At 45.3% G+C, this 23,424-nt stretch overlaps 1 protein-coding gene and 1 pseudogene across 3 annotated transcripts; both read left to right on the plus strand.

The window, feature by feature from the left end:
• The first annotated feature begins 1,621 nt into the window (after positions 1-1,621).
• LOC148508025 (uncharacterized) lies at positions 1,622-22,007 on the plus strand. Of its 3 annotated transcripts, XM_088445208.1 has the most exons (6): positions 1,622-1,710; positions 3,707-3,761; positions 5,541-5,687; positions 15,934-16,038; positions 16,317-16,440; positions 17,544-22,007. In XM_088445208.1, the coding sequence occupies exons 3-6, from the start codon at positions 5,610-5,612 to the stop codon at positions 19,277-19,279; spliced, it is 2,043 nt and encodes a 680-aa protein (XP_088301334.1). In that variant the 5' UTR covers positions 1,622-1,710; positions 3,707-3,761; positions 5,541-5,609; the 3' UTR covers positions 19,280-22,007. The 3 variants fall into 3 exon arrangements, with proteins under 3 accessions (XP_088301334.1, XP_088301336.1, XP_088301335.1); XM_088445210.1 differs by lacking the exon at positions 3,707-3,761 and having other exon boundaries at positions 1,626-1,710; XM_088445209.1 differs by lacking the exon at positions 1,622-1,710 and having other exon boundaries at positions 3,517-3,761.
• LOC148508026 (U2 spliceosomal RNA) lies at positions 7,646-7,763 on the plus strand (annotated as a pseudogene).
• Positions 22,008-23,424: the final 1,417 nt, after the last annotated feature.

Genomic DNA, 23,424 nt, shown 5'->3' on the forward strand with positions numbered 1-23,424 from the left:
TCCCACGTAAATAAAAAAGATATAGCCATCTTTCTACTTAAAACACACAGAAAACAGTCCCAGGTCTAGTTATATGCGCTTAAAACGTGATCATCCCACGTAAATAAAAAAGATACAGCCATCTTTCTACTGAAAACACATAGAACACAGGGCCTGATTCAGACCCGGACGCTATTTGCGTTCGCTCGCTGGATGCGTATGCAAATTTGTCAAAGTGACGCCACAGGAAGCGAACGCTCGCCAAGGCATAAGCACGCCCACCATGTCTTAGCGGGCGGCCACTTTCAGTGAGTGTACGCCCAATCGCACAGGCAGAGCCGCCCACCAGCAACACGTCATCTCCAGGAAGTGTATTAAAAAAAACATTGGTACATCGAGCACCATCGGATGTGAACGCAGTGCTTGTAGTAGCTTTTTCCTACCGCAAGCATTGCGAGGGAATCAGTGTAAAAAAAGGCGAGTGACGTGCACAATGACGCTGCCTGTTAATTATGCACGCCTTGAAAATGGCGTTGAAACACTCAGGCACGCCTGTGTTCTCACCTCCACTCCCCCGTTCTTATTGCACTGCCCCTGTTACCACCCACAAACGGCCTCTCCTGTCAATCAACACCCCGGGCTGCCTTTGCTGGACGAGCGAGACGGTTGCGATCGCATTGTGTAGTTGGCGCACGCGCACAACGATGTCTGCGCGTACGCACAACATCGGGCCGCTTGCGAGAAATAGCAAATAGCGTCCGGGTCTGAATCAGGCCCACAGTCCCAGGTATACATTTATGCACTTAAAACGTGATCATCCCACGTAAATAAAAAAAGGTACAGCCATCTACCTACTGGTAACATATAGAAAACAGTCCCAGGCATAGTTATATGCGCTAAAAACGTGATCATTTAATTTAAATAAAAGAGATACAGCCATGAGCCATCTACCTACTGGAAACATATAGAATACCTAAGCACTGCGGAACATTTGTGGCGCCATATAAATAAATGATAATAATAATAATACATTCCCAGGTATAGTTATATGCGCTTAAAACGTGATCATCCCACGTAAATAAAAGAGATATAGCCATCTTCCTACTTTAAAAACATAGAAAACAGTGCCTTCAATCAATATTGATGTTATGATACTCATTTCCTTATTTAAGTCTATAGATTTGCTATAAACATGTTGTATCTGTTTTACTTATATATTTAAAAGCTTTATGGGCTTGCTATAGTTTGTTAATTCTCAGATGGTGTATAGTGACAACTATAGCTGTGAATGGGAACTGCAGGCAATCATCCTGATCATCCCTTTTTTGTGATCATCCTTTTAGTACAACCCCATATTTACATGTTAATAACACATACTGAAATAAACATAAATATAGTTTACATGACATGTAGTCAGAAAAATTAAATGAGAGTTGTAGTAGCACGGAGACAGCTGCTACTCAGAATTCTCCAGCTCTATCGTCACATTCGCCGCCCGGGCTATGTTCTGCAAGACGCTCCGATTGGTTGGCTCGTGTCACGTGACATCTATTACCCCGCAAAAGTTCGCCAATGTTGAGAAAGCATATTGCAGGCGTTGTGTCCTCCAGGTCCCTGGCAAAATGGCGCCTGTCATCTACAGCCCTGACTACAATTCCCACAACTCTCAGCGTCCCAACGAAACTGTTTCTGGTGTTACAGTGAAACATGACCCCCATTCACTGCTGAGAGGTAATAGTTTTGTCTGTATTATCTGTTATATTCTATCATCACTGCTATGCCACTGTACATCTTATTATATTTTCACATGCACTGTAATAACTATCTCCTTATATCATATGGTCACCTACACTGTAATGACTAGCTTGTTATTACTCACACTGTAATAGCAGTATACTATAACCAACACTAATATCTATCTAATTATAGTATCACTTATACTGTAATATCTCTACCTCATAATATATGACTTATGGTGGGTATCCACTTAGCGATATACAAACGACAGCACGATTGCGACATTGCAATCATGCTGTAGTTTGTATAGCTAGTGATGTGCCTAGACTGAACGTTCACTCGTTGAGTCCCGGCACATCCCTCATCCCCGCACATGCAGAACCTGACGAGATCGTCAGGTTGACCTGCATGTACGGGCGATGTCGGAAGCGACCCGCGGGCACGCGCATCGCGGGTCGCTTCCGTCCAAAACATGCCCGATGCATGCGCGATTTGCAAGCGATTGCACGATAACGACATCGCTTAGTGGATACCCCCCATTACACTGTATATCTGTATCTTATTATAGCATGTTGTAAATTACACTTTCATATTCTTATAGCATTATTTTATCGCTTCCCATTTAATATCGGTCTTGCCAAATTATTACATATACTGTAATATCAGTGTCTCTATTCGTCGCTTAAACGGTAATATATGTAGCTCTTGTTTAATATCAGTTACATGCAATATCTGTATCACATTATATTATTACTTAGGGTAGTATCCAATCAGCTGTGCTAAAGTAGCGCTGCCAATTGATCGTCGTAAGGCTATCCAATTAGCCCCGAAGTGCCGCCCGACGCCGGCACTTATCGTGGATATTTTTCGGACCTGATGTGTTCCCAAAAAATATAATACACGAAAAGTGCAGTTTTTTCACTGTCTCATTGGCAAAATTACATAGGATCCTATGTGTTTTCGGCTGAAATATCCTATTATTTCGTCTGAAATAATAGGATATGGGGAAAAAAAAACATTGGGGAAAAACCGGGATAATCGGTGAAAAATTTCCTGTTTTTCGTCAATCGCGACTAATTGGATACACCCCTTAGCCTCTAATACCTGTATCTCATCTTATCATATTATCACTTATTTTGTAATAATTATCTTATGTCTGTATCCGGTCATTTCATATTAACTGTACCAATTTTTAATTGCTTTTTGTCTTAAGGCCCCTACACATAGAACGATGTAGGCAATGATACGATCTCGTTAACGATTTCCCTTAAACTCTCCCCGGCACTCCAGGACACAATGTGCAGCAATGTACCACAAGATCTTTCGTGCACGATCTAACAATTTGCATATCATTAGATCGTGCGCGATAGCAGACCAATACATGCACGGATCAGGGAGATCTGTGATGCATGCATCTGTGTTAAAAAAGAAATGAATCACAGATGCACGCACGGATAAGTGCGATCCGTGCTGCAAGCAGCCGTGATTAAAAAAAATCAATAAGATACAGATGCATGGACGGATCAGTGAGATCCGTCCCTGCATCTGTGTAATAAAAATGAATACCATACTCCTCTCTTCCTATGCGTGGATCATGTCATCTTCGTTCCATGTAGGCATCCAGGGTCTTGGTAAAAAAAAATCGCAATTACCCGGACCAGCGAACACAGTACCGTCCTTTAAAGACGGTACTACCCGAATGACAGCTCAGCGGTGGGATTTCACTATAGAAATCCCGGTGCTGAGTGCTCATTGGCTGAGAGATGCGAGCCTTCCTTCCAATGAGCTGTTCCCTCAATTGAAGTCAATGGTGGGAAACGCTAAGGGAACTTAAGGTTTCTTTAGCGGTTCTTGCCATTGAAGTCAGTGGTGAGAACCGCTCATTAGCTGAGAGGCGGAAGGCTCGCCTACATGGAATGAAGAGGAAGTGATCCACGCATAGGAAGAAATGAGTATATGGTGAGGGGGTTTTTTTTGTTTTTTTTTACAGGTATCCCTGGATTACTACTTGGAGACGGGGATGTGAATGGCTTCAGGGATACTAGGTGAGTATGTGAGATAGTGAGTGTGCATGTATGTGTTAAAAGAATTTTACTGTCATGGTGTGTGTGTAATGTCTTTATTTTAATATTTCTTTTGCAGTAGAACTACAGGTACCAGCGGGCCCGTAATGCCCCATATGCTGATACTTGTGGTTCTCCAAGTTCCAGCATGCAGGGAGGCTTGCTGGGACCTGTAGTTGTACTGAAAAAGACAGTGTTCTCTCATCTATTTTTTACAACACACTACACTATCAACCTGGCACCCACTACTCCAGGGGTGCAGAGGATAACCCCAGGCTGTCAGCCCAGGCCTGGGGGGCCCTGGAGAGGGGGACCCCTTTATTGGGGGGATCTCCGGCCAGCGCTGGACTAGTGGTCAGGGGTAATACTTTGGCTGGGGGACCCGGTGAAATGGTTCCCCTGTCTGTCTCTGTCTCTCTCTGTCTGTCTCTCTCTCTCTCTCTTTCTGTCTCTCTCATTTCTGTCTCTCCTTCTCATCTCCATCCATCTCAAAGTTTGTCCTCTAATCCCCCTCTGAATCGATTGCAGGGGAATGGTCGTGGGGGTTGCTCTGACACTGGTTGATGACAGGAGGGAACAGTCTGTCTCTCTTATCACTATCCCCCCTGTCTCTCTTTCTTAACTCTGTTAATCCCCCTTCCCCTGTTTGTCTCTCTCATTTTGTTGCACTCCTGTCTCGCTCTGATCTGTAATAACTATCTCATTATACAGTGTTACACAATAATAACTTTGTATTCCGATTAACCATCACACATACTTCCCCGCTATTAATGAAAATACCACTCATTGAAAAAGACCTTACAATAGTCAAGGCCCCTATCCTCTATCCAGTCCTGAATATCTGCCACCACTACTCCTCTGTCCCTCTTCTTTCCTTTTCCATTCTGCCACTCCCACTCTTGTTCTCTACAGCTGCGTGATTACTGGGTATGTTCCTTCAGTACCTTCCTTCTCATCGCCTGCTGCTCCCTTTGATCTCATCTTCCAATCTGCTGCTTCCACCACGTTTTGTTCCCCTCTAGTGATCACAGGAATGTTCCTCTGGCACCTGCTGCTCCCTCTTACCTCATCTACTGATCTGCTGCTTCCACCATATCTTGTTCTCCTCTAGTGATCACAGGAATGTTCCTCTGGCACCTGCTGCTCCCTCTTACCTCATCTTCTGATCTGCTGCTCCCACCACATCTTGGTCTCCTCTAGTGATCACAGGACTGTTCCTCTGGCACCTGCTGCTCCCTCTTACCTCATTTTCTGATCTGCTGCTTCCACCACGTTTTGTTCCCCTCTAGTCTGTGATCACAGGAATATTCCTCCAGCACCTGCTGCTACTTATCATCTTCCAATCTGCAGCTCCTACCACATCTTGAAAATCCAGTCCTGAATATCTGCCACCACTACTCCTTTGTTCCTCTGTCTTCTTTCCTTTTCTGTCGCTCCCACTCTTGTTCTCCACAGCTCTGTGATCACAGAGTATGTTCCTTCAGCACCGGCCACTCCCTCTTATCTCATCTTCAGATCTTTAGTTCCCACTACATCTTGTTTTCTTCTTCAGAAAGACATCTCCACTTGTAATAACTCACACTTAAGTAAATATACCCCTTTGTGTGAGACAGGTATGGGGGTGATTCTGGCGAGTTAGCCAAAATTTGTAAAGCGGCAATGATTTAAAGGCAGCTCCAGCAGACAGCTTCTCTAAGTAGTTTGTAAAAGCTAATTTGTTGTCTTTTGAATCCTATTTAGTAGTCTGATCAATTGTTTCAGTCTCCTGAGGTCACCTTATGATCAGTCACAAGAAGCCGAGCAATTCTCCAGCCATTTCAAAGGAGCAAGATGGAAAAGGACAGGGATATAATGACTGAGCGGATATTGAATCTCACCTTGGAGATCATCTACCTGCTGACAGGGGAGGTGAGGGAGTCTGGGAGTATCACAGTGACATCACTATTATCTCTATTACTAACACAGGGACCTGATTGGGGAGGTGAGGAGGTTTGGTAGTGTCACAGTGACATCACTAGTATCTCTATTACTAACACAGGGACCTGATTGGGGAGGTGAGGAGGTTTGGTAGTGTCACAGTGACATCACTATTATCTCTATTACTAACACAGGGACATGACTGGGGAGGTGTGGAGGTCTGGGAGTGTCACAGTGACATCACTATTATCTCTATTACTAACACAGGGACATGAGGATATGTTTGTCTCAAAATATACAAATATACAGCTGATTTCTCCTTCATCCACTAGGGGACACTGGAGGCTAAAGACAGTGGGGTATAGATAGTACTAAGTGGAGCTGGGCACTTTAAATTTTAATAAGTGTGACTAGCGCCTCCTCCTCTATACACTCACCTCAGGGTTTTTTAATTGAAAGAGTGCTGCTGCGCTGAAGTAATAAGATACATTGAGGACAGACAGACAGTAGCTGTACTGCCTGTCTGCAACGATGGAGCTGCCGGGGGGACCCACTGGCAAGTGCACACACTTCGCCTGGGGTCCCCGACTGCTGAGACCACCGTCTATAATGCTTAGCTCCGGAGCCCTGCTTCTCTCTCACAGCGGCCCCAGCGCTTCTCTGGCTGCTGCAGATTCCCGAGGTCTGTCACATACACTCAGCTGTGAGAAAGCCAGTGTTAATAGGTTCAGTAATAGCGCGCTCATAACTACGATTGAGCGCCATAGCGGGGAGTGCGAAGCTGAGCTCCAGAGCCCTGCTTCTCCCTCACACCGGCTCCAGCGCTTCAGTGGAAGTGCTAGCAGCTATTACAGAGACCCTGTTGGCTGAACACATGAATATATCGCTGCTGCTTACAACTGGTGGCCTTATCCTGGACTGTAATACACAGTGGGGTTTAGGCAAGGCAGGAGAGCATGTAAGTATCAGTGAATACTTCTTTCTATGCCTAGCATTTTCTGCCACTGCTAGGAGCGCTTTTAGGCAAGTGTGGCTCTATCCTGCTCCCCTTTGTATACCAGTTTCCTATTTTGACCTGTTTCACTACACTTTACTGTGTGTAGGGGGTCTTTATGTATCATGACGTCTCTAGTATTCTTTACCTGCAGATATTGTGCAGGATAGTTTACATGGGCAGTCATCTAACTCCCTGTTGTGTACGCAGATGGTGTGGTGGTTGGCGTTGCAGCGCTGGGGGTTCGGTTGCCACTGCAGTTTTGGTTGTGTGGAGTTTGTGTGTTCTCCCTTTAATATAACTACACCCTGTATGCACCCGGAGAATAGACTTATGCATCCTGAACAATATCATTCAGAGATGGCAGATTCACCATCTTGGAGTAACAAAGCAACTGAGCTTTGGCCTATGGCTGACTGTCCTTAAGGAGTTTATTCTGTTAGCATCACATATAGGAAGCAGCGTCTTATCTTGGCGTCCAATTACGTTTGCCTTATATGCCTCCAGGAAGTGATTTCAGTGCGTAGAGCGTTGTGGCTTACGCAGTCACTTCTTTTTGCTGAGCAGAAAAAAATAAAGCAGCTTCCACGTCAGGTTCTCTAAAAGCATGACCTTCAACTAACACTATGCCTCTTCCCCGTAGATGCGATGGAGGCTTTATTTTCTGCAATACGCCAGGTATTGCAGTTTCAGGTTAAGACTAGTCCTGCTCCACCGTATTTCTTTTCAAAGAAAGAAAATACATGCTATTGCATTCCAGTTTCCGTAAAATTGAATTATGTTCGAATGTCCGCTTGGGAACATCCGAATAAACAAGTTTCAGATGTCCAGACGGTTATTATCTTTTTCATAAAACTTACTCCACTATAGAAGGTCCTTTTGGTTTGTGATTGTCGACGTTACCGGTTCCTGGGACTATGGCCTATAAAGAAGTTTATATATACTGCTGCAGGTGATTGTTTTTCAGCCTTTTGGCTAAGATCAAATGTGGTATCTGTTCTTTTCAGATTTATGTCTGATACGCCCTCTATCTGGGGGCCATATATTACTGCGGTCTGTCATTGTAAACTGCTGAAGGCGGATGTGGAATTGAGATAGCAGTAAAATCACTTTCATTAGCAGATAGTGTATTACTTGCAGTGGATCTAGATATATGGTTTTCTCTAGCTACTGGAGATCACTCTTTTTATATTCCGTCTGCGGCTCCTCTCCCTAGAAGTTCTTTCACAGGACTCTCGCCTAGGTCCTTAGGGCTCCGGGTTATTCACGGGACCATCAACTTCACATGCTTTCCGGAGGTTGGGGAGGAGTCGCATCTACATCTCCACTAAGCCTAGTACTTGCTGGGTTTTCCTCTCAGGTCCCCAGAGTGGGAGCACGTCTTATAGACTTCAAAGTAGTAGGGACGGCATCTGGTACGGACGCTTGGGTTCGGGTTCTCATCACTCGAGATACAAGCTTGACTTTTTAGTCTCTTCTACCTTGGGTTTTTACCTGTCACGTTTGGTGTCTGAGAGTTACCTGACTCAGGTGATCAACTGGATTCAGAATAGACCGGCATGACAGGAATCACAGATGAGGTAAATAGCTCTATTGCAAAGACCTATGTGGCAGTGAGAACTGCCTTTGATGATAAATGACAGGAACTTGGAGGAACTGGACTGGGACCGGCAGGAAGACTTGCTGAGTTGAACTGGTGAACTTGGAACTTGACTTTGACTCCGGGCTGGAGTAGAGTGGAATGGGTAACTGAAGAACTTGGGCTTGACTCCGGACTGGAGTGATGTGGATTGAACTGAAGAACTTGGGCTTTGACTCCGGACTGAAGTGATGTGGATTGAACTGGCTAAAGGGAAATCGGGTAATGCTGGAACGATGGCTAAACAGGGTAATCCGGAAATGCTGTGACAAAGGCTGGAACTCAGGTGCAGGCTGGATTGGGTAATAGGGAATATCAGGTTCAGGAAGGAATAGGTAGGTTTGGAAATTTAAGGTTCAGGGAGGAGTGGGTAGGTAGAAGGAGCAGGAGTTGATCCACAGCAGGAAGCAAGGCAGGGTAACACGGTGCAGGTTTGCAGGGAGCCAGGGACCAACCAGGAGTAGGGCAAGCAGCGGAGCACAAGACTAAGGTCAGGGGCACAGGAAATCACTTGTAGCTGATGCTGAAACACACGAGTTGCACTGGCCTGGGAACTAGCAGGGTTTCTGGATGCTCCAGGTATTGCTGTAAGCAGGACTTCTGGATTTGCCACATATTGGTGTAAGCAGGATTTCTGGATTGCCAGGTATTGCTGTAAGCAGGACTTCTGGATTTGCCAGGTATTGCTGTAAGCAGGATTACAGGACGCACCAGGTGTAGCTACCAGCAGGATTACAGAAAGCACCAGGTGTGGCTACCAGCAGGATTACAGGAAGCACCAGGTGTGGCTACCAGCAGGATTACAGGAAGCACCAGGTGTAGCTACCAGCAGGATAACCAGATGTACTGGTCTAGGAACCAGTAGGAGCGGGAGCCTGGGATACCCTTGTACTCTGAAGTAGCACAAACTATACACCACGGGAAATAACGAGATGTTCAGGCCCAGAATGCTATCAGAGGAGGGTGTTTATACCCTGGGTCTCGCAGGAATTGGTGGATACGGACAGGTGGTCTGGTAGTAGCACTCTGAGTGGTGGAGGCACAACATGCAGAGGGAGCAATCATCTCTGCAGTACTGAGAGTCAGAACTACACCTGCGATTCCAATCAAGGCTAGCAGTGTTCACAGACAGAGGAGGGTCCAGGTGAATAATCACTGTGGGAAGGAATGCACACAGAGATGTGCTGCAGCCAGCATGATCAGAGCAGATCTCCCAGGCAGATTACACACACAGATCCATGAGACAGTTGGCAGGGGTGTCTACAGGCAAAAGATGAAAACTAGACAGGGTTGTGACAGTACCCCCCTCTTTATGGGTGGACTCCGGATAAAATCTTTCTTCAGACATCTTCCCAATTCTGTATTTTTTGGGATATCTGGAGTGGAAAGTCCACAAAGGAGATAGTTCAAGGCCTTCGCTGATTCTTCTTTTTGCTGCGCGAACGTTTTGTGCCAACAGGCGTGGAATCTCTGGTAATTCCTGTGGAAATATGCGGGTGGGAAGGACAGGGCCGGAATTTTGATGGGTACAGTAGTACGAAGGGGATAAGGACATGTGCGCACAACTCATGTTCAGGGTTCCAGATTCAATAGTGCTGCTTTCTTGGGATGCCTGGAATTCAGCACGCTAGTCCTTGAAAACTTGACCTTGTTCGGACTTCTGGGGAGTGGAGGACGAATTCTTGGTAGAACAAACAGATTGCTTGGACAAAGTTTTGGAACTGATAACTTCACTAGAATTTTGTTTTACAGGGTTAGAACCAAATTCTTTGATAACAGCTTCACTGAAAGTCTTAACATTTAGAAGCATTGGATCATTGGACTCGATGATAGGATTGTCCCAGTCCAACCCTTTACCACTAAAGGAAAGGAGAAGGAACCTAGCGATGTTGGTAGTTGGATCTGCTTCCATGATGGCGGAACAATGCTTTATTAATGCGTAATATTGCGATAAGCCCCCATCAAAATAAATGTGTGCTGGAGTATCCAATGAATCCTGTGGGTATGAGGATTGGGGGGCACTTTCAGGTGCAGGGCTGGACTAAACTTGAAGATGCTGCGATTGATGAGGAGTCGAAATAACTGAAGCTGACAGATGTTCGGTATTTGGACCAATTGATGGAACTGGAAGGGGTCCAGAGGAGCTAGAGATAGTAGCATCAACAATCAAAGCCGAGAACAGACTACAGAGATTGTCGTCCACTGGAACGATATTCACAGGAGATGCTGAACAGGAACCATGATTAGAATTTGTAGTACAAGACACTTCTCCTTGGGAACTGGAACCTGAAACCCCCTCCTGGGGTGCGCGACTTCAGACCCCCTCCTGGGGTGTGCGACTTGAGACCCCCTCCTGGGGGAGGAGGGTCCAGGTGAATAATCACTGTGGAAAGGAATGTACACAGAGATGTGCTGCAGCCAGCATGATCAGAGTAGATCTCCCAGGCAGATTACACACACAGATCCATGAGACAGTTGGCAGGGGTAAGTCTACAGGCAAAAGGTGAAAACTAGACATGGTCGTGACATTACCACAGTTTTGCAAGACAGTCGTTTTACAGCATACTATACACTAGTTCTATCCATGAGAGTGGTGATCCAGGTCCCCAGTCCGGGGAACGAAAGTTTTACTCTAGTCACTTCGTGGTTCCGAAGCCGGACGGCTCGGTCAGACCTACTCCGAACTTGACATATCTGAATCTATCCCTAGGGATAGAGGACCTCATTCAGAGTCGGTCGTACGCCACCGATGTTCGCTAAACTGCGTAAAGTTCGCAATGCGCGTGCGCAAACTAGCTGCTACGATCAGAAGTTTCTCTCTCCTTGAACACAGCCAGGTCTGTAGTTTGAGTGACAGAATGAGGCGTTTGTGGGTGGTAACAGGGGAAGGTGCTTGAAAACGGGGGAGTGGAGATCCGAACGCAGGCGTACCTAATTATGCGAACGGCGTTTTATGGGAGTGCATAATTAACAAAGTAGTGTCATGGCACACGTGACATGGGTGGTTTGTACACTGACCTGATCGTAGTGCTTAAGAGAGGGTATGGTCAACCTTAAGCACTACGACCAGTTCCGATGGTTCCCGATGCTCGCGATTAATCCTTATATCACAGGAGATGACGTGTGTGGTGAACGAGAAGGGGGTGTTATTTAGTCTTACGGCCGCTTCTTACCCTCGGTCGTTCAGCTAACGATCTCATCTTAGGACCGCAAATTATGATTGCTTCATTTGCATATCCGGCCCCTTTCCCCTACGACCGAGCGGCTGCAACGACTGACTCTGAATGAGGTCCAGAGTCCCTTCCCTCGGGGAGTGCTGGACTAGGAACGACTATTTCATGATATCTCGGATATCAAGAATCCCTATCTAGTCGACTCTCCAGGTGTTGCTCAGTTTCGTATTTCGGAACTCTCATTTCCAGTGTCAGGCCTTATTATTCAGCCCCCAGGGTATTCACAAAGTTAAGGGCTGTAATGGGGACTCTCCGTCGGATACAAGGGATCTCTATCATCCTTCATCTGGAGGATCTTCTGCTGTAGGTCCATGCCAGGGTCCTATTACTAAGTGACTCTCAGCAGTTCTCATTAGTCATGGATGGATTCTGAATGTTTCTGAAGAGTCTCATCTGCATCCAGCAGACGCTACAATTTCTGGGTATGCTTCTTTGGCACCTTATGTCAGAGTCCATGTTTCCATTCGACTCCTTAGGAAGATGGTTACGGCATTCAAGGCCATTCCTTGTGGATGTTTTCACTCCAGGACGTTTCAGCTTCTCCTCCTCTCTCAGTGAACAGAATCCCGTCTTTTCCTTCACCAACAGGTAAGGTTAGGTTCTAGAATTCGGATATCTCTTCTCTGGAGGTTGAACTTAGTACACCTACTGGAGGGAAGAGATTCAGAGTGTGGGATTGGACTCTTCTTACCACAGAAGTGAGTCGGAGAAGATGGGGGGCTGTAATAAAGGATCTGAGACCACTAGACATCACAGAAAGCGAGTCTGCTGCTAAAGATATTGGAATTGCAGGTGGTGTTCTACGCTATTCATACAGCATATCACCAGTTGCGGGGTCAGGTGGTCAGGTTCCAGTCGGACCGCCACGAACATGGCGTTCATTACACAACTGCGTGACAAAGTTCACAAAGTGAGTGGAAAATTGGTAGGCAGACTTCCTCAGCTGGCCTGTTGCATCCGGGGACTTCTTCCGCAGGTTTTACAACAGCTGGCCCAACAGTAGGGTTTTCCACATGTCGACCTCTTGGTCAAAATCATTTGCCTCTCTACTGCTCTTGAACCAGAGTCCCGCAGGTTGTGACAGGGTACGCACTGTCAACGCCGTGGCAGTTCTAATTTTGTCTACCTGTTTCCTCTTGTCCCTCAGATCTACAACGCGTCTAAGGGGAGACGGCCAGGGTTCTGTTGGTAGTTCTGGATTGTCCTCGCGGAGCTTGGTATTCCGACCTTCGACTCCTGCTGATTACGATCCGGGGCCACTGCCTCTTAGAGAATATCGCTTACTACAGGGTCCTTTAGTCTATCCAGACTTACAGCGGCTATGTTTCAAGACGTTGCTGTTGAAATGGCCATTTTAGGATGTACAGGGATACCATTCAGGGTAATCCCTACTAGGCTTGGCACCCGATAAGAAGTTACTTCTTAACATTGCCACTGGTTTTGGAGGATTTATGTTTCAAGGTGTGAACATAGACATATTCTCCCTACAGCATTCAATCTAGCCAGCTTTCTGCTTTTTAGGCTAGCTAGTTTCTCTTCACGACTGGGTTTTCTGAAATTTCGGTTTTCAGTTCAGACGGTTTTCTTCCTCAAGAAGCTCTATAGTACAGCCTTTTCTTCCAGGTGTGGTTCGGTTTCGACCACTCTTTGTTCCTCCTACGACTCAATGGGATTTGGATCTTGTACTTCCTTCCTACAGTCTCCTCGGTTCAACCCTCTACAGTCGGTGGAGTTATAATACCTTCGTGGAAGGTTACATTTTCTTCTCGCACCGGCCTCCGCCAGGAGGGCTTTGTTTATCTAGGAGCTCTATCCTGTCGTCCTCCAGACTTGGTTTTTCATGAGGATAGAGCGGATTTCCGTACGACTATGGATTTTCTTCCAAAGGTGTTTTCGGTTTTTACACATCAACATTTGATTGTGGTACCGGTTCTTCCTCTAGATTCACCTTCGCTCTAGACCCTTCAAAATGTTGTTAGGGTTCTTTGTAATTCTGTAGACAGGTCTGCAGCCATACATTAGGCAGACACTCTTCTTGTTTTGTATGCTGCTGTTTGTCCTGGCTAGCCAGCCACCACACAGTCGCTGGCCTGCTGGAGTTGCCGGTTCTTCACACTACCGGATATGGCTTCCTCTCGGGAGCCTACGCATTTTTTATTTCAGAGCTTTCCTCTCGCTCAGTCGGTTCCTTGTGGGCGGCTACCCGCGGGAGTTTTACATGGGGTTTTTCTTTGCTGATTGGCTACTTGGTCTAGCCAGCATTCCATTATTGTTTTTTATAGATTTAACATGTTTGCGGCCTCTGCGGCGCAGCATGTCCTGTCTGTTTTGGCAGGGTTCTCAGTGCTTTCCCGCCCTTAATGTGAGCTCTGGGACGTCCCCATTGCCTTTAGCCTCCAGTGTCCCCTAGTGGATGACGGAGAAAACAGGATTTTGGTACTTACCGATAAATCCCTTTCTCCGATTCCATAGGGGACACTGGACGCCCACTCTGTGCTGTTCCTTCCTGCCAGAGGTGTGGTCATTTTCTGTTATGACTTTTAGAGAACTGTTTTTGGTCTCTGGTTGTGTTACTGTTATTTCAACCTTTCTATTCTGTTCTGTGCGATTGCTTCGCCTCATTTTCCGCATAGTTTTCTTAGACTGAGGTTTGTAGGGGCGTCTAGAGGAGGAGTAGCTAGTCACACTTTTATATAAAAAGTGCCCAGCTCCACTTAGCACCGTCTATACCTCACTGTCTTTAGCCTCCCTATGGAATCGGAGAAAGAGATTTATCGGTAAGTACCAAAATCCTGTTTTATAAGGGAGCTTAGACATCTGGTTGTCAACAAATGCCACAATCCTCACCAGGAGAGCTAGGGCTATGTATCTTTTCTCAAGTACTTACCGTTCCACAAAACACACCTGGCTAATGAGGGCTGAAGAGCAGGTTGGCAAGCATTAGTTGTGAAAAAAATGTTTGGATTGAAAATCATTTCAGCATTGTCTCAATTGCACTGTGACTATGAAGCTGGCCAGTAATTTTGGGCTAGATGAAAGAGCAGCCGGTATTTCATTGCATGCAAAAAAAAAAACTAACACCTAAAGTAAGTTATTGTAAAGGAGGGGCAAATACAAAATTCTCCATCAATCAGGTTGTGTTTTTATAAATCAGGTTATAACCAACAACTATGTCTTAAAATTTGATAAATATATGATTTGACAAATAAATCATGACAGATTTTACTTTACTAAAATAGTTGCATACAAAAAAAGGACATTTCCGTCCGTATGAAGAGCTCAGTATTGTGTGGTATACTGTATGTATCATGTTTATGTCATGCCCCTGCCCACCCGCATATTATACAGCTTTCACACGCACATGTGCATCATTTTCCCGATTTGCATGTGAATGCCTGGCGGAAGCAGGCTTAGGAGACAGAGTGGGAGTATCGTTCCTTCTAAAAAGGACAAGTGCAGACGTTGCCCATAGCAACCAATCAGCTGCTAGCTATCATTTATCTAACACATTCTATAAAATGACAGCTAGAAGCTGATTGTTTGCTCTACTTTTCCACTTGTCTTCTTTAGAATCCTCCCCAGAATCAGGGTTTGTGATAGGGTCTTCGGAGGCCCCCTGCAAACTATAAATTTGCCCCCACCCTCCCAATTTTTATAATAAGACAGAACGCGCCGAAGACGTGCGCTGGAAATGAAGGGGCATGGTCTCACAAGAAAGGGGCGTGGTAACACAATAGTACCCCCAATTCAAATGACACCACACAGTAGCACAATCTTATTCTCATTACACCGCATGTAGTGCCCCTGATTCACAATGCACCACATAGAGGAGTCCCTTATATACAATCCCCACAGTAGTGCCCTTTATACACATAATGCCCACAGTAGTGCTTCTTGTATACACAATACCCACAGTACTGCCTCTCATACACATAATGCCCACAGTAGTAGTGCCCCCTATATAATGCCCACAGTAGTAGAGCCCCCTATACAATGCTTACAGTAGTAGTGCCCCCTGTGCAGTGCCCACAGTAGTAGTGCCCCTTACACATAAAGACACACCCAACACTCTGCTTACCTGAATCCCCGCTCCTGCGTCCACTGCCATCCAACAGCTTCTTCTCGCGCTCGACACTGTTGGGGAGATGTCTCCGGAGGCTGGAGTTCAGGAATGAGCTCCGGCTGCAGGGAGGGAGCCGCTGGGCGCTCGCCAGTAACAAAATCTCAGCGGGCGCGCAGTGAATGTAGAAGGTGGTGGTGTCGCATCTCTAAATATGCTTGCAAGCATATATGGTGACATTGCACAAGATTATGGGGTACATTTTAGTCTTCCCTGATAACATGCTTAACTTGTATTTCCGTTTCTGACAGTGCCCCATAACGGTGCCTCCACCTCACTCACTGATACATGAGAGGCACAATGACCAGAAGATCCTGGGACTCACCAACAAGATCATTCAGCTGCTGACTGGAGAGGTGACTGCTGGGAATGGGACATTATACAGTAACACCAGGGGATGTGTCTGGGTGATGACTGGAGAGGTGACTGCTGGGAATGGGACATTATACAGTAACACCAGGGGATGTGTCTGGGTGATGACTGGAGAGGTGACTGCTGGGAGTGGGACATTATACTGTAACACCAGGGGATGTGTCTGGGTGATGACTGGAGAGGTGACTGCTGGGAATGGGTCATTATACAGTAACACCAGGGGATGTGTCTGGGTGATGACTGTATCATTGTGTTGTGTCAGGTTCCTATAAGGTGTGAGGATGTCACCGTCTATCTCTCCATGGAGGAGTGGGAGTATATAGAGGAACACAGGGATCTGTACAAGGACATGATGATGGAGAACCACCAGCCTCTGACATCGCCGGGTAAGATAAGATTATCTTGTTATTAAATACTTCAAGTAAGGGGGGTGTGTATTAACAGATAGACAGTAAAAAGTTCGACAGTGTCTAGATGGACACCAGATGTTAGGCAGTCAATAGGTCGACTGGGACAAAAGGTCGACACAGTAAAGGTAGTCGTGTAAGAAGGTCGAAAGGTACAAATGGTCGAGAGGGTCAAAATGACATGAAAATGGTCGACACATGATTTTATTTGTTTTTTTTAGCCCTAATCTTCACCCTCCCTCCTGGTGCCTAACCCTAACCGTCGGGGTAGGTGCCTGACCCTAACCCTCCCTCCTGGTGCCTAACCCTAACTGTTGGGGTAAGTGCCTAACCCTCCAGTAAATGCCTAACCCTTAAAAACATTTTTTTGTAAATCACGTGTCAACCATTTTTTTTGTGTTGTTAATTTTTCAAGTTGACATTTTGTCCCTGTCGACCATTTGTACCTGTCGACCTTCTTACAGGTCTACTTTTAGTATGTCAACCTTTTGTCCTAGTCGACCTATTGACTGCCTAACATCAGGGGCCAAATGTAATATGGTGAGAGTTTAGAAAATGTGAGAGTTTAGCAGTAAACTCACATTGGTCGAGTTTTATCTTCAAAATGGGAAAACCTCGTGAGAGTTTTTTGAGTCTGAAAAACATGCAAGTTTGCTCTGTTGCTTTGTTTTCGGACTCTATTACTTTGGTCAAGTTTAAAGAGTGTGAGAGACTCACATTTTCTAAACTCTCACCTTATTACATTTGGCCCCAGGTGTCTATCTAGACATTGTCAACCTTTTTACTGTCTATCTATAGTCCGGAACCCCAAGTAAGGACATTGTTTAAGTGCTTAAGATAAAATAGTTGTAATAATGGGAAGGCTACTTGAAGGATCATTGCTTAAGAGGTGGGATTAGTGCATGTTCATCTATTTTATTGACCATGGTCATCTTTCTATTGGCTATGTGACATGATAACGCAAAGGAACCACTAACTCTGACTTTTTCCAGGTCCATCTTTATAGTCAACGTCATCTTTTAGAAATCAATAAAAATTTATTTTACTAAAAGGGAACCCGCTCTGTATTTATCTCTTTACAGATTCGTCAATCGCATATAATAAACCTTCAGGAGAATTCCATACCCGTACTGATTCGGCCAATAATACAAACACTGACACACATTATTATAATAAAACCCTAGGGGAAGAACAATGTATGACCATCTATGAGGCTGATGAGATTCAGGGAACTTCTGTGAGAGATGTTTCCGCCCAATCAGTGTCATGTCAGGAAGGAAACTTCCCCAACATGTCTGCAAACATTGATTGTACACAATCTACATCTACTGGTGTTAAGAAGGGATGCGATGGAGGGAAACTCACAGGTGCCAACATGTATACACCCACAGATCATACACAGTGTACATCTACTCATATTAAGGAGGAACCAGTCTCCTGTGAAGAAGACAATATCACCAATACTGACATTTATACACCCACAGATCAATATACAACTACTCATATTAAGGAGGAACCGGTCTCATGTGATGGAGGAGACCTCACACACACTGAGATGTATACACCCACAGATCATACACAGTATACATCTACTCATATTAAGGAGGAACCAGTTTCAATAGAAGACCTGAACCTCAAAAACACTGACCTTTATACCACCACTAATCACACACAACATATACTTACTCATAGTAAGGATAAATCCATCTCATATGATGAAAGAAACCTCACAGATACCAACATTTACTCACCCACGTACCTTAAACAATATACGTCTACTCATATTAAGGAGGAATCTGACTTGTGTGAAGGAGATTACACAATTCTGGAGACTTATATACCCACAGATCATGCGCACTCAAAATATAAGTCCCTTAACATCAACAAAGAATCTTCCTCTACATTCATCAATGCACATTTCGCCGATGACCTTTACATCGCCGCCAAAAATGCACACCGCAACGCTGAATCTTCTGGGCATGAGACCTCTTGGAAGATCGGCAGACAACAAATGGATCTCAACTTTTCAGCGTTGTCTTACACCAACTGTAGAGAGGTTTCCAAATCATTTATATGTTTCGAATGTGGCAAGTGTTTTTCTAGCAGTCCGCACCTCATCCGGCACCAGAGGACCCACACGGGGGAAAGACCGTTTGAGTGCACAGAGTGTGGCAAGTTCTTTTCGAGCAGCTCAAACTTAATAATGCATCAGAGGACACACACAGGGGAAAAACCATTTGCCTGTTTGGAATGCGGGAAACGCTTCGCCCGCAACCCCCACCTCATTAGGCACCAGAGAATACACACAGGCGAGAAACCCTTTGAATGCTTGGAGTGCGGCAAGAAATTCAATCAGGACTCCAACCTTCTAAAACATCAGCGGACTCACACAGGAGAAAAGCCATTTGTTTGCTTGGACTGCGGAAAGGATTTCACCAGCAAGCCTCACCTTCTTAGACACCGGCGAATCCACACAGGGGAAAAGCCATTTTCCTGCTCCGAATGTGGTAAATGCTTTTCCAGCAGCTCAAATCTGTCTACTCACAGGAGAACTCACACGGGGGAAAAACCTTACACATGTTCGGACTGCGGGAGGTGTTTTGGCAAAAGTTCGAATCTCGCGGCCCACGAAAAAACCCATCAGCAGTTTCCATACTCGGAACGTGAGAATTCTGGTCTTAAAGATCTCTCTACCTATCAGCCCAACCACCACAGAGAGACCTTTTCCAAGGAGGAAAACGTCTTGTTAAATTTCAGAGAATTTGCTGAGGAGACTAACAATTTTCTGGGCTATGAGATAGGAAACGGATGGATCTAAACATAAAATACCAACTATTCCCAAGAAACTTTTTTTCCTATTTTTTAAATATTTTTTATAGCCGAGTCATTGTCTAGTTAATAGAACAATTAAAAAATAATACAAATTGTTTAGCACTATGATGAGTGTTCTAAGCAGGGCCATAACTAGGGGTGTGCGAGCAGTGCGGTGGCCGCGCGGACCTCTGTGGGTGGCACCGCTGCCCACCCATGGTCCCTACATCTGGGTAGCAGGGTGACTGTAATTGCATCCTGATGCTAGAATCTTTGCAGCCATGTTGCCTGGAGCGTCCTTAGGACCCTTCAGGCATGCCCACCACTGCCCTTAAAGTCTCCCAGAGCACACTGTGTATATCCATGTGACGTCATGCGGAGGGGGCGTGGCCAGCACCTGGCACTGGTGAATGTAGTTACGGTGGTGGTTCTAAGGGCCTGATTCAAAGATGTACACAATGCATATATTGAGCGATCATCCGTAAACTGAACATGCTTGTAAGTCGCTCGCAGCGACTTTTTACCCGCAGTGCGATTTACAGTCTGGGAGCATTTGTGGGAGGGGATGGGGAGTGGCGGGACAGAATGCAGGCTTGTCGCGACCATATTCAGGGAGTGGTGGAGACCGCATCTGCGATGTCATAAGCAACTGCTCAGCTCCTACCCCGATTCTAATTAGCCCTAGGGTTACTCAGGACTGTGATAATCTTAGGATCTGCCGCCGATTCTGGGTCTTGGTACGCAGATGCTTGGATTTGCAAAGCCGCAATGGGCGCCTCAATACAATCCTGCTGGCTGCGCCATTTGCATATTGTCATTCAGCAGCTGGGTTTCACATTCGCAGCAGGGGCCGTGCAGGGTTCTGTTGTAGATAAAATCAGGAACAAAAACCTAGGTCATCGTGCCATTTACAGATGATCTTCTACATGCTTGTATACTGTTGTTATTCTGTATGCATCAACAAGTGTGCCCTGTTATTTCTGAGAATATAATTACATTGAATAGAAGTTATTATTAGCAACGTGTCACAAAGCCATTTCGCAGACAGTCGGTATCCTGCCAAATTATATTTCAAGTCCCCAATTAATTCTGTGACCGTATAATGGGCCTGAATCGGATTTGGGGATAGTGTATGGTTGAGTACACACTGGATGATATGTCGGCCCTGATACCGCTATGCGTGGCACCCCCGCTGGCTGACTTTGGGGTCGTTCAGAGCGACCCAGCTGCCGACATCGGCAAGGTCAATGGTGTCGGTGAATGGCATATAGGGGCAGTTGGTCATCAGATCATGCAGTGCGTACCGCCTGCCCAAAATATTATTCATCGGCACCGCCGCCGGTCGCATGAGGCTAATGTGTACCTGGCTTAAGAAAGAGCAAGTAACCGCATGCTGCACTGCAGGTGGGGCAGATCTAAAATGTGCAGAGAGAGTTAGGTTCGGGAGGGGTGTGTCCTCACTGACACCTAAACTAGTGTAAAAATAAAGGCCCTGATTCAGAGCCGGACGCTCTGACCAGAGCGCTCGCTCTGAATCAGGGCCCACCTCCATTAATATGGAGCGTCCTCCTGGATGCTCGTATAGCTGTGGGTCACCACCCACAGCATATACGAGCGTGCAGGATGATGGTCGCGATGGTCTTGACCATCCCGACCATCGAAACTGCGTGCAGAAGCCTGCGGTTGAGTTTCTCAACCGCAAGGCCAGGAGTGACTTTGGCTCTATCACAGCCAAAATCACTCCCACTGACATCACTAGTGATGTCAGTGGGGCCGGCTTCAGACGGTAGGCGTTCCCTTGGGAACGCCTCCTTCTGACAGGCACGCCCCCGGCACGCCCACCAAAGGGGGCGTGCTGTCAGTCAACATCGACAGCACGCCCCCTTTGATGAGACACTACGAGCGAAGGAAAGTCCTTCGATCGTCGCGTCTCGCGCATGCGCACGACGGAGCTCCCTCCGTCATGCGCAGTGCAGACTATCGACCCACTTGCGAGCGGACAGCCGCTCGTGAGTGGGTCTGAATGAGGGCCAAAGTTCTCCTGCATTTGTGGGCTACATGCAAAAGCAGTCAGTATTTACCCTGAGTTTATACATATTTTAGCAACACTTGTCTGAACTCTGCACAAACCATAATACATTATATGAAGTGGCATGGAGGTGTATAAAAAGAATAGTATGACACCCCATAGTCTAACATATGTATGCAATTTTCATTTAAACTATCCCTTGTCCCCTTATACATTATTACTTTATATAAATTACATGGGCTTTTCTTGCCTAGATTTTAATTGGACTGCCTACAGGTGACAGAAATGGTTTAATTAGTAAAAAGGTCACTGTAATGTATGATTAAAGTTAGATTAACTATTAATCGTACCATATATAAAATGAGGAATGCTTGCCACTCCAGTTGATGTTTAATTTAGACAGAGACAATATAAATGAATACTTGTACAGTATACATTGTATTCTTTATGATGTAAACATTAGGAGGGAAATGTTATAGCATGCGATTTGCAGTCATCGGGGAGATCCAGACTAGTCTGCCCAATGTTTTAAAGTGCCAATCATTTAACTGGGTTTGACTTGGAAATGTTTGCCACTTTAATACATTGGGCAGGCTTTCCAGGCTCTTGACAATGCCTGCAAGATGCAGGCTAATACATTTCCCCTTAAGTGTAGTGTTATACCTCTGTAGAGTAATCCTGCCATCTACTGTCTAAAATATATAATATGCCCTAATTATATGTTATTGTTATTAAATCCTTTTTTACACATATTTTGTGTCAGTTGATCATTCTGTTTTAGCAATCCAAGATTGTTATTATGGTAGCCTGCTACAGACATTATATCTGGCTTTCCACTTATATTTGTACAGAGGTTGTACAAACAAAAGCCTTACTTCATTGCCTTCTACAAACCAATTTGTTGTTTGGAGTGTGGACCTGAAATCTTTTTAAGTGGTTTTTGATTTACCCTAGTCTTTTATATTACCTCTTAAGGTGCCCACACACATAGCGATATTTTACACGATCTGGCCGATTCCGACGAATCGTGACGACAGATCGTGTAAAATATGGCCAAATCGTGAGTCCCCACTCACGATCACGATGCGATGCGCGTCCCCGCGCCGTGCAGTAGGGCAGATCTGACAATCTGGGACACAATGCACTGGGAAAAAAAGTTAAGATGCACGATAGATCTTAAGTCATATTGGATGCTTTTTACTCCAAATCGTGTGTAGGAGCTGCCGGGGGAGAGTTCAGGGGAAATCGCACACATCGTAGGATCGTGTGCAGATCGGTATGTGTGTGGGCACCTTCAAGGTTTATCATTTAATCCAATACATGATGTAAAGACACATGAGATAGCAACAGCCTGTCATCTCCGAGGTGTGTTAGTAAACGCATAAGAAAGAGAATAGCAATAAAACTGTATACAATATATATAAAGTGAAGATAAAGTGCATTTAAAGCTAATCTCAAATAAAACATGCTAAATAGAACAAAAATTGTAAAGCTATAAAAAAGCAACAAAACGATACGCCGGTGAAAGGAAAAATAGAAAGGTATGAATAATAAGGCTAAAAAACAAACAGGTGAATATGTTGAAGGAGACCTTGAAGGTTACCTAAATAACTATTGCTCTTAATGGGAAAGATATACCCTCTTGTACTGTAGACACAAATATATTTGTCACGGAGGAAGGGTTACTTCTCTCAGAATTTTCAGTGGATAAGTCAATGAGTCCTGATGGCATATATACAAAATTATTAAGAGTACTGCTTTCAGCACCAGTAACCAAACATTTTAACCAATAATTAACAGGTAGTGTATAATTTCCAGCTGCCTGAGGAATGCAGGCCCAGGACACTCCCTTCTCATCTTCTTATTTCCTGGGAGTGTGGAGCTCCACAGCCTGGGAGTGTGGTGCTTCACTGTAACCTGCTTCACTGTAACATCATAGCCAAGTTCCACTGTAATAGCTAAACACTAACATTGAGGTGCAGCAGTCAAAACCTTCACATGTATCTGCTGGGAGCCCAATTATGCAGCTTCTTGTGGAATACGGGTGCTATGAAGGCTTATTCTCTGGGAGGAGTGGCAGATTCCATGGTTGTAGTGGCTTGTAGGCATTTGGGATTTGTAAT

The sequence above is a fragment of the Taudactylus pleione genome, unplaced genomic scaffold (genome assembly GCF_031769625.1).
Source record: "Taudactylus pleione unplaced genomic scaffold, aTauple2 ptg000377l, whole genome shotgun sequence".
In the NCBI taxonomy this organism is placed as follows: domain Eukaryota; kingdom Metazoa; phylum Chordata; class Amphibia; order Anura; family Myobatrachidae; genus Taudactylus; species Taudactylus pleione.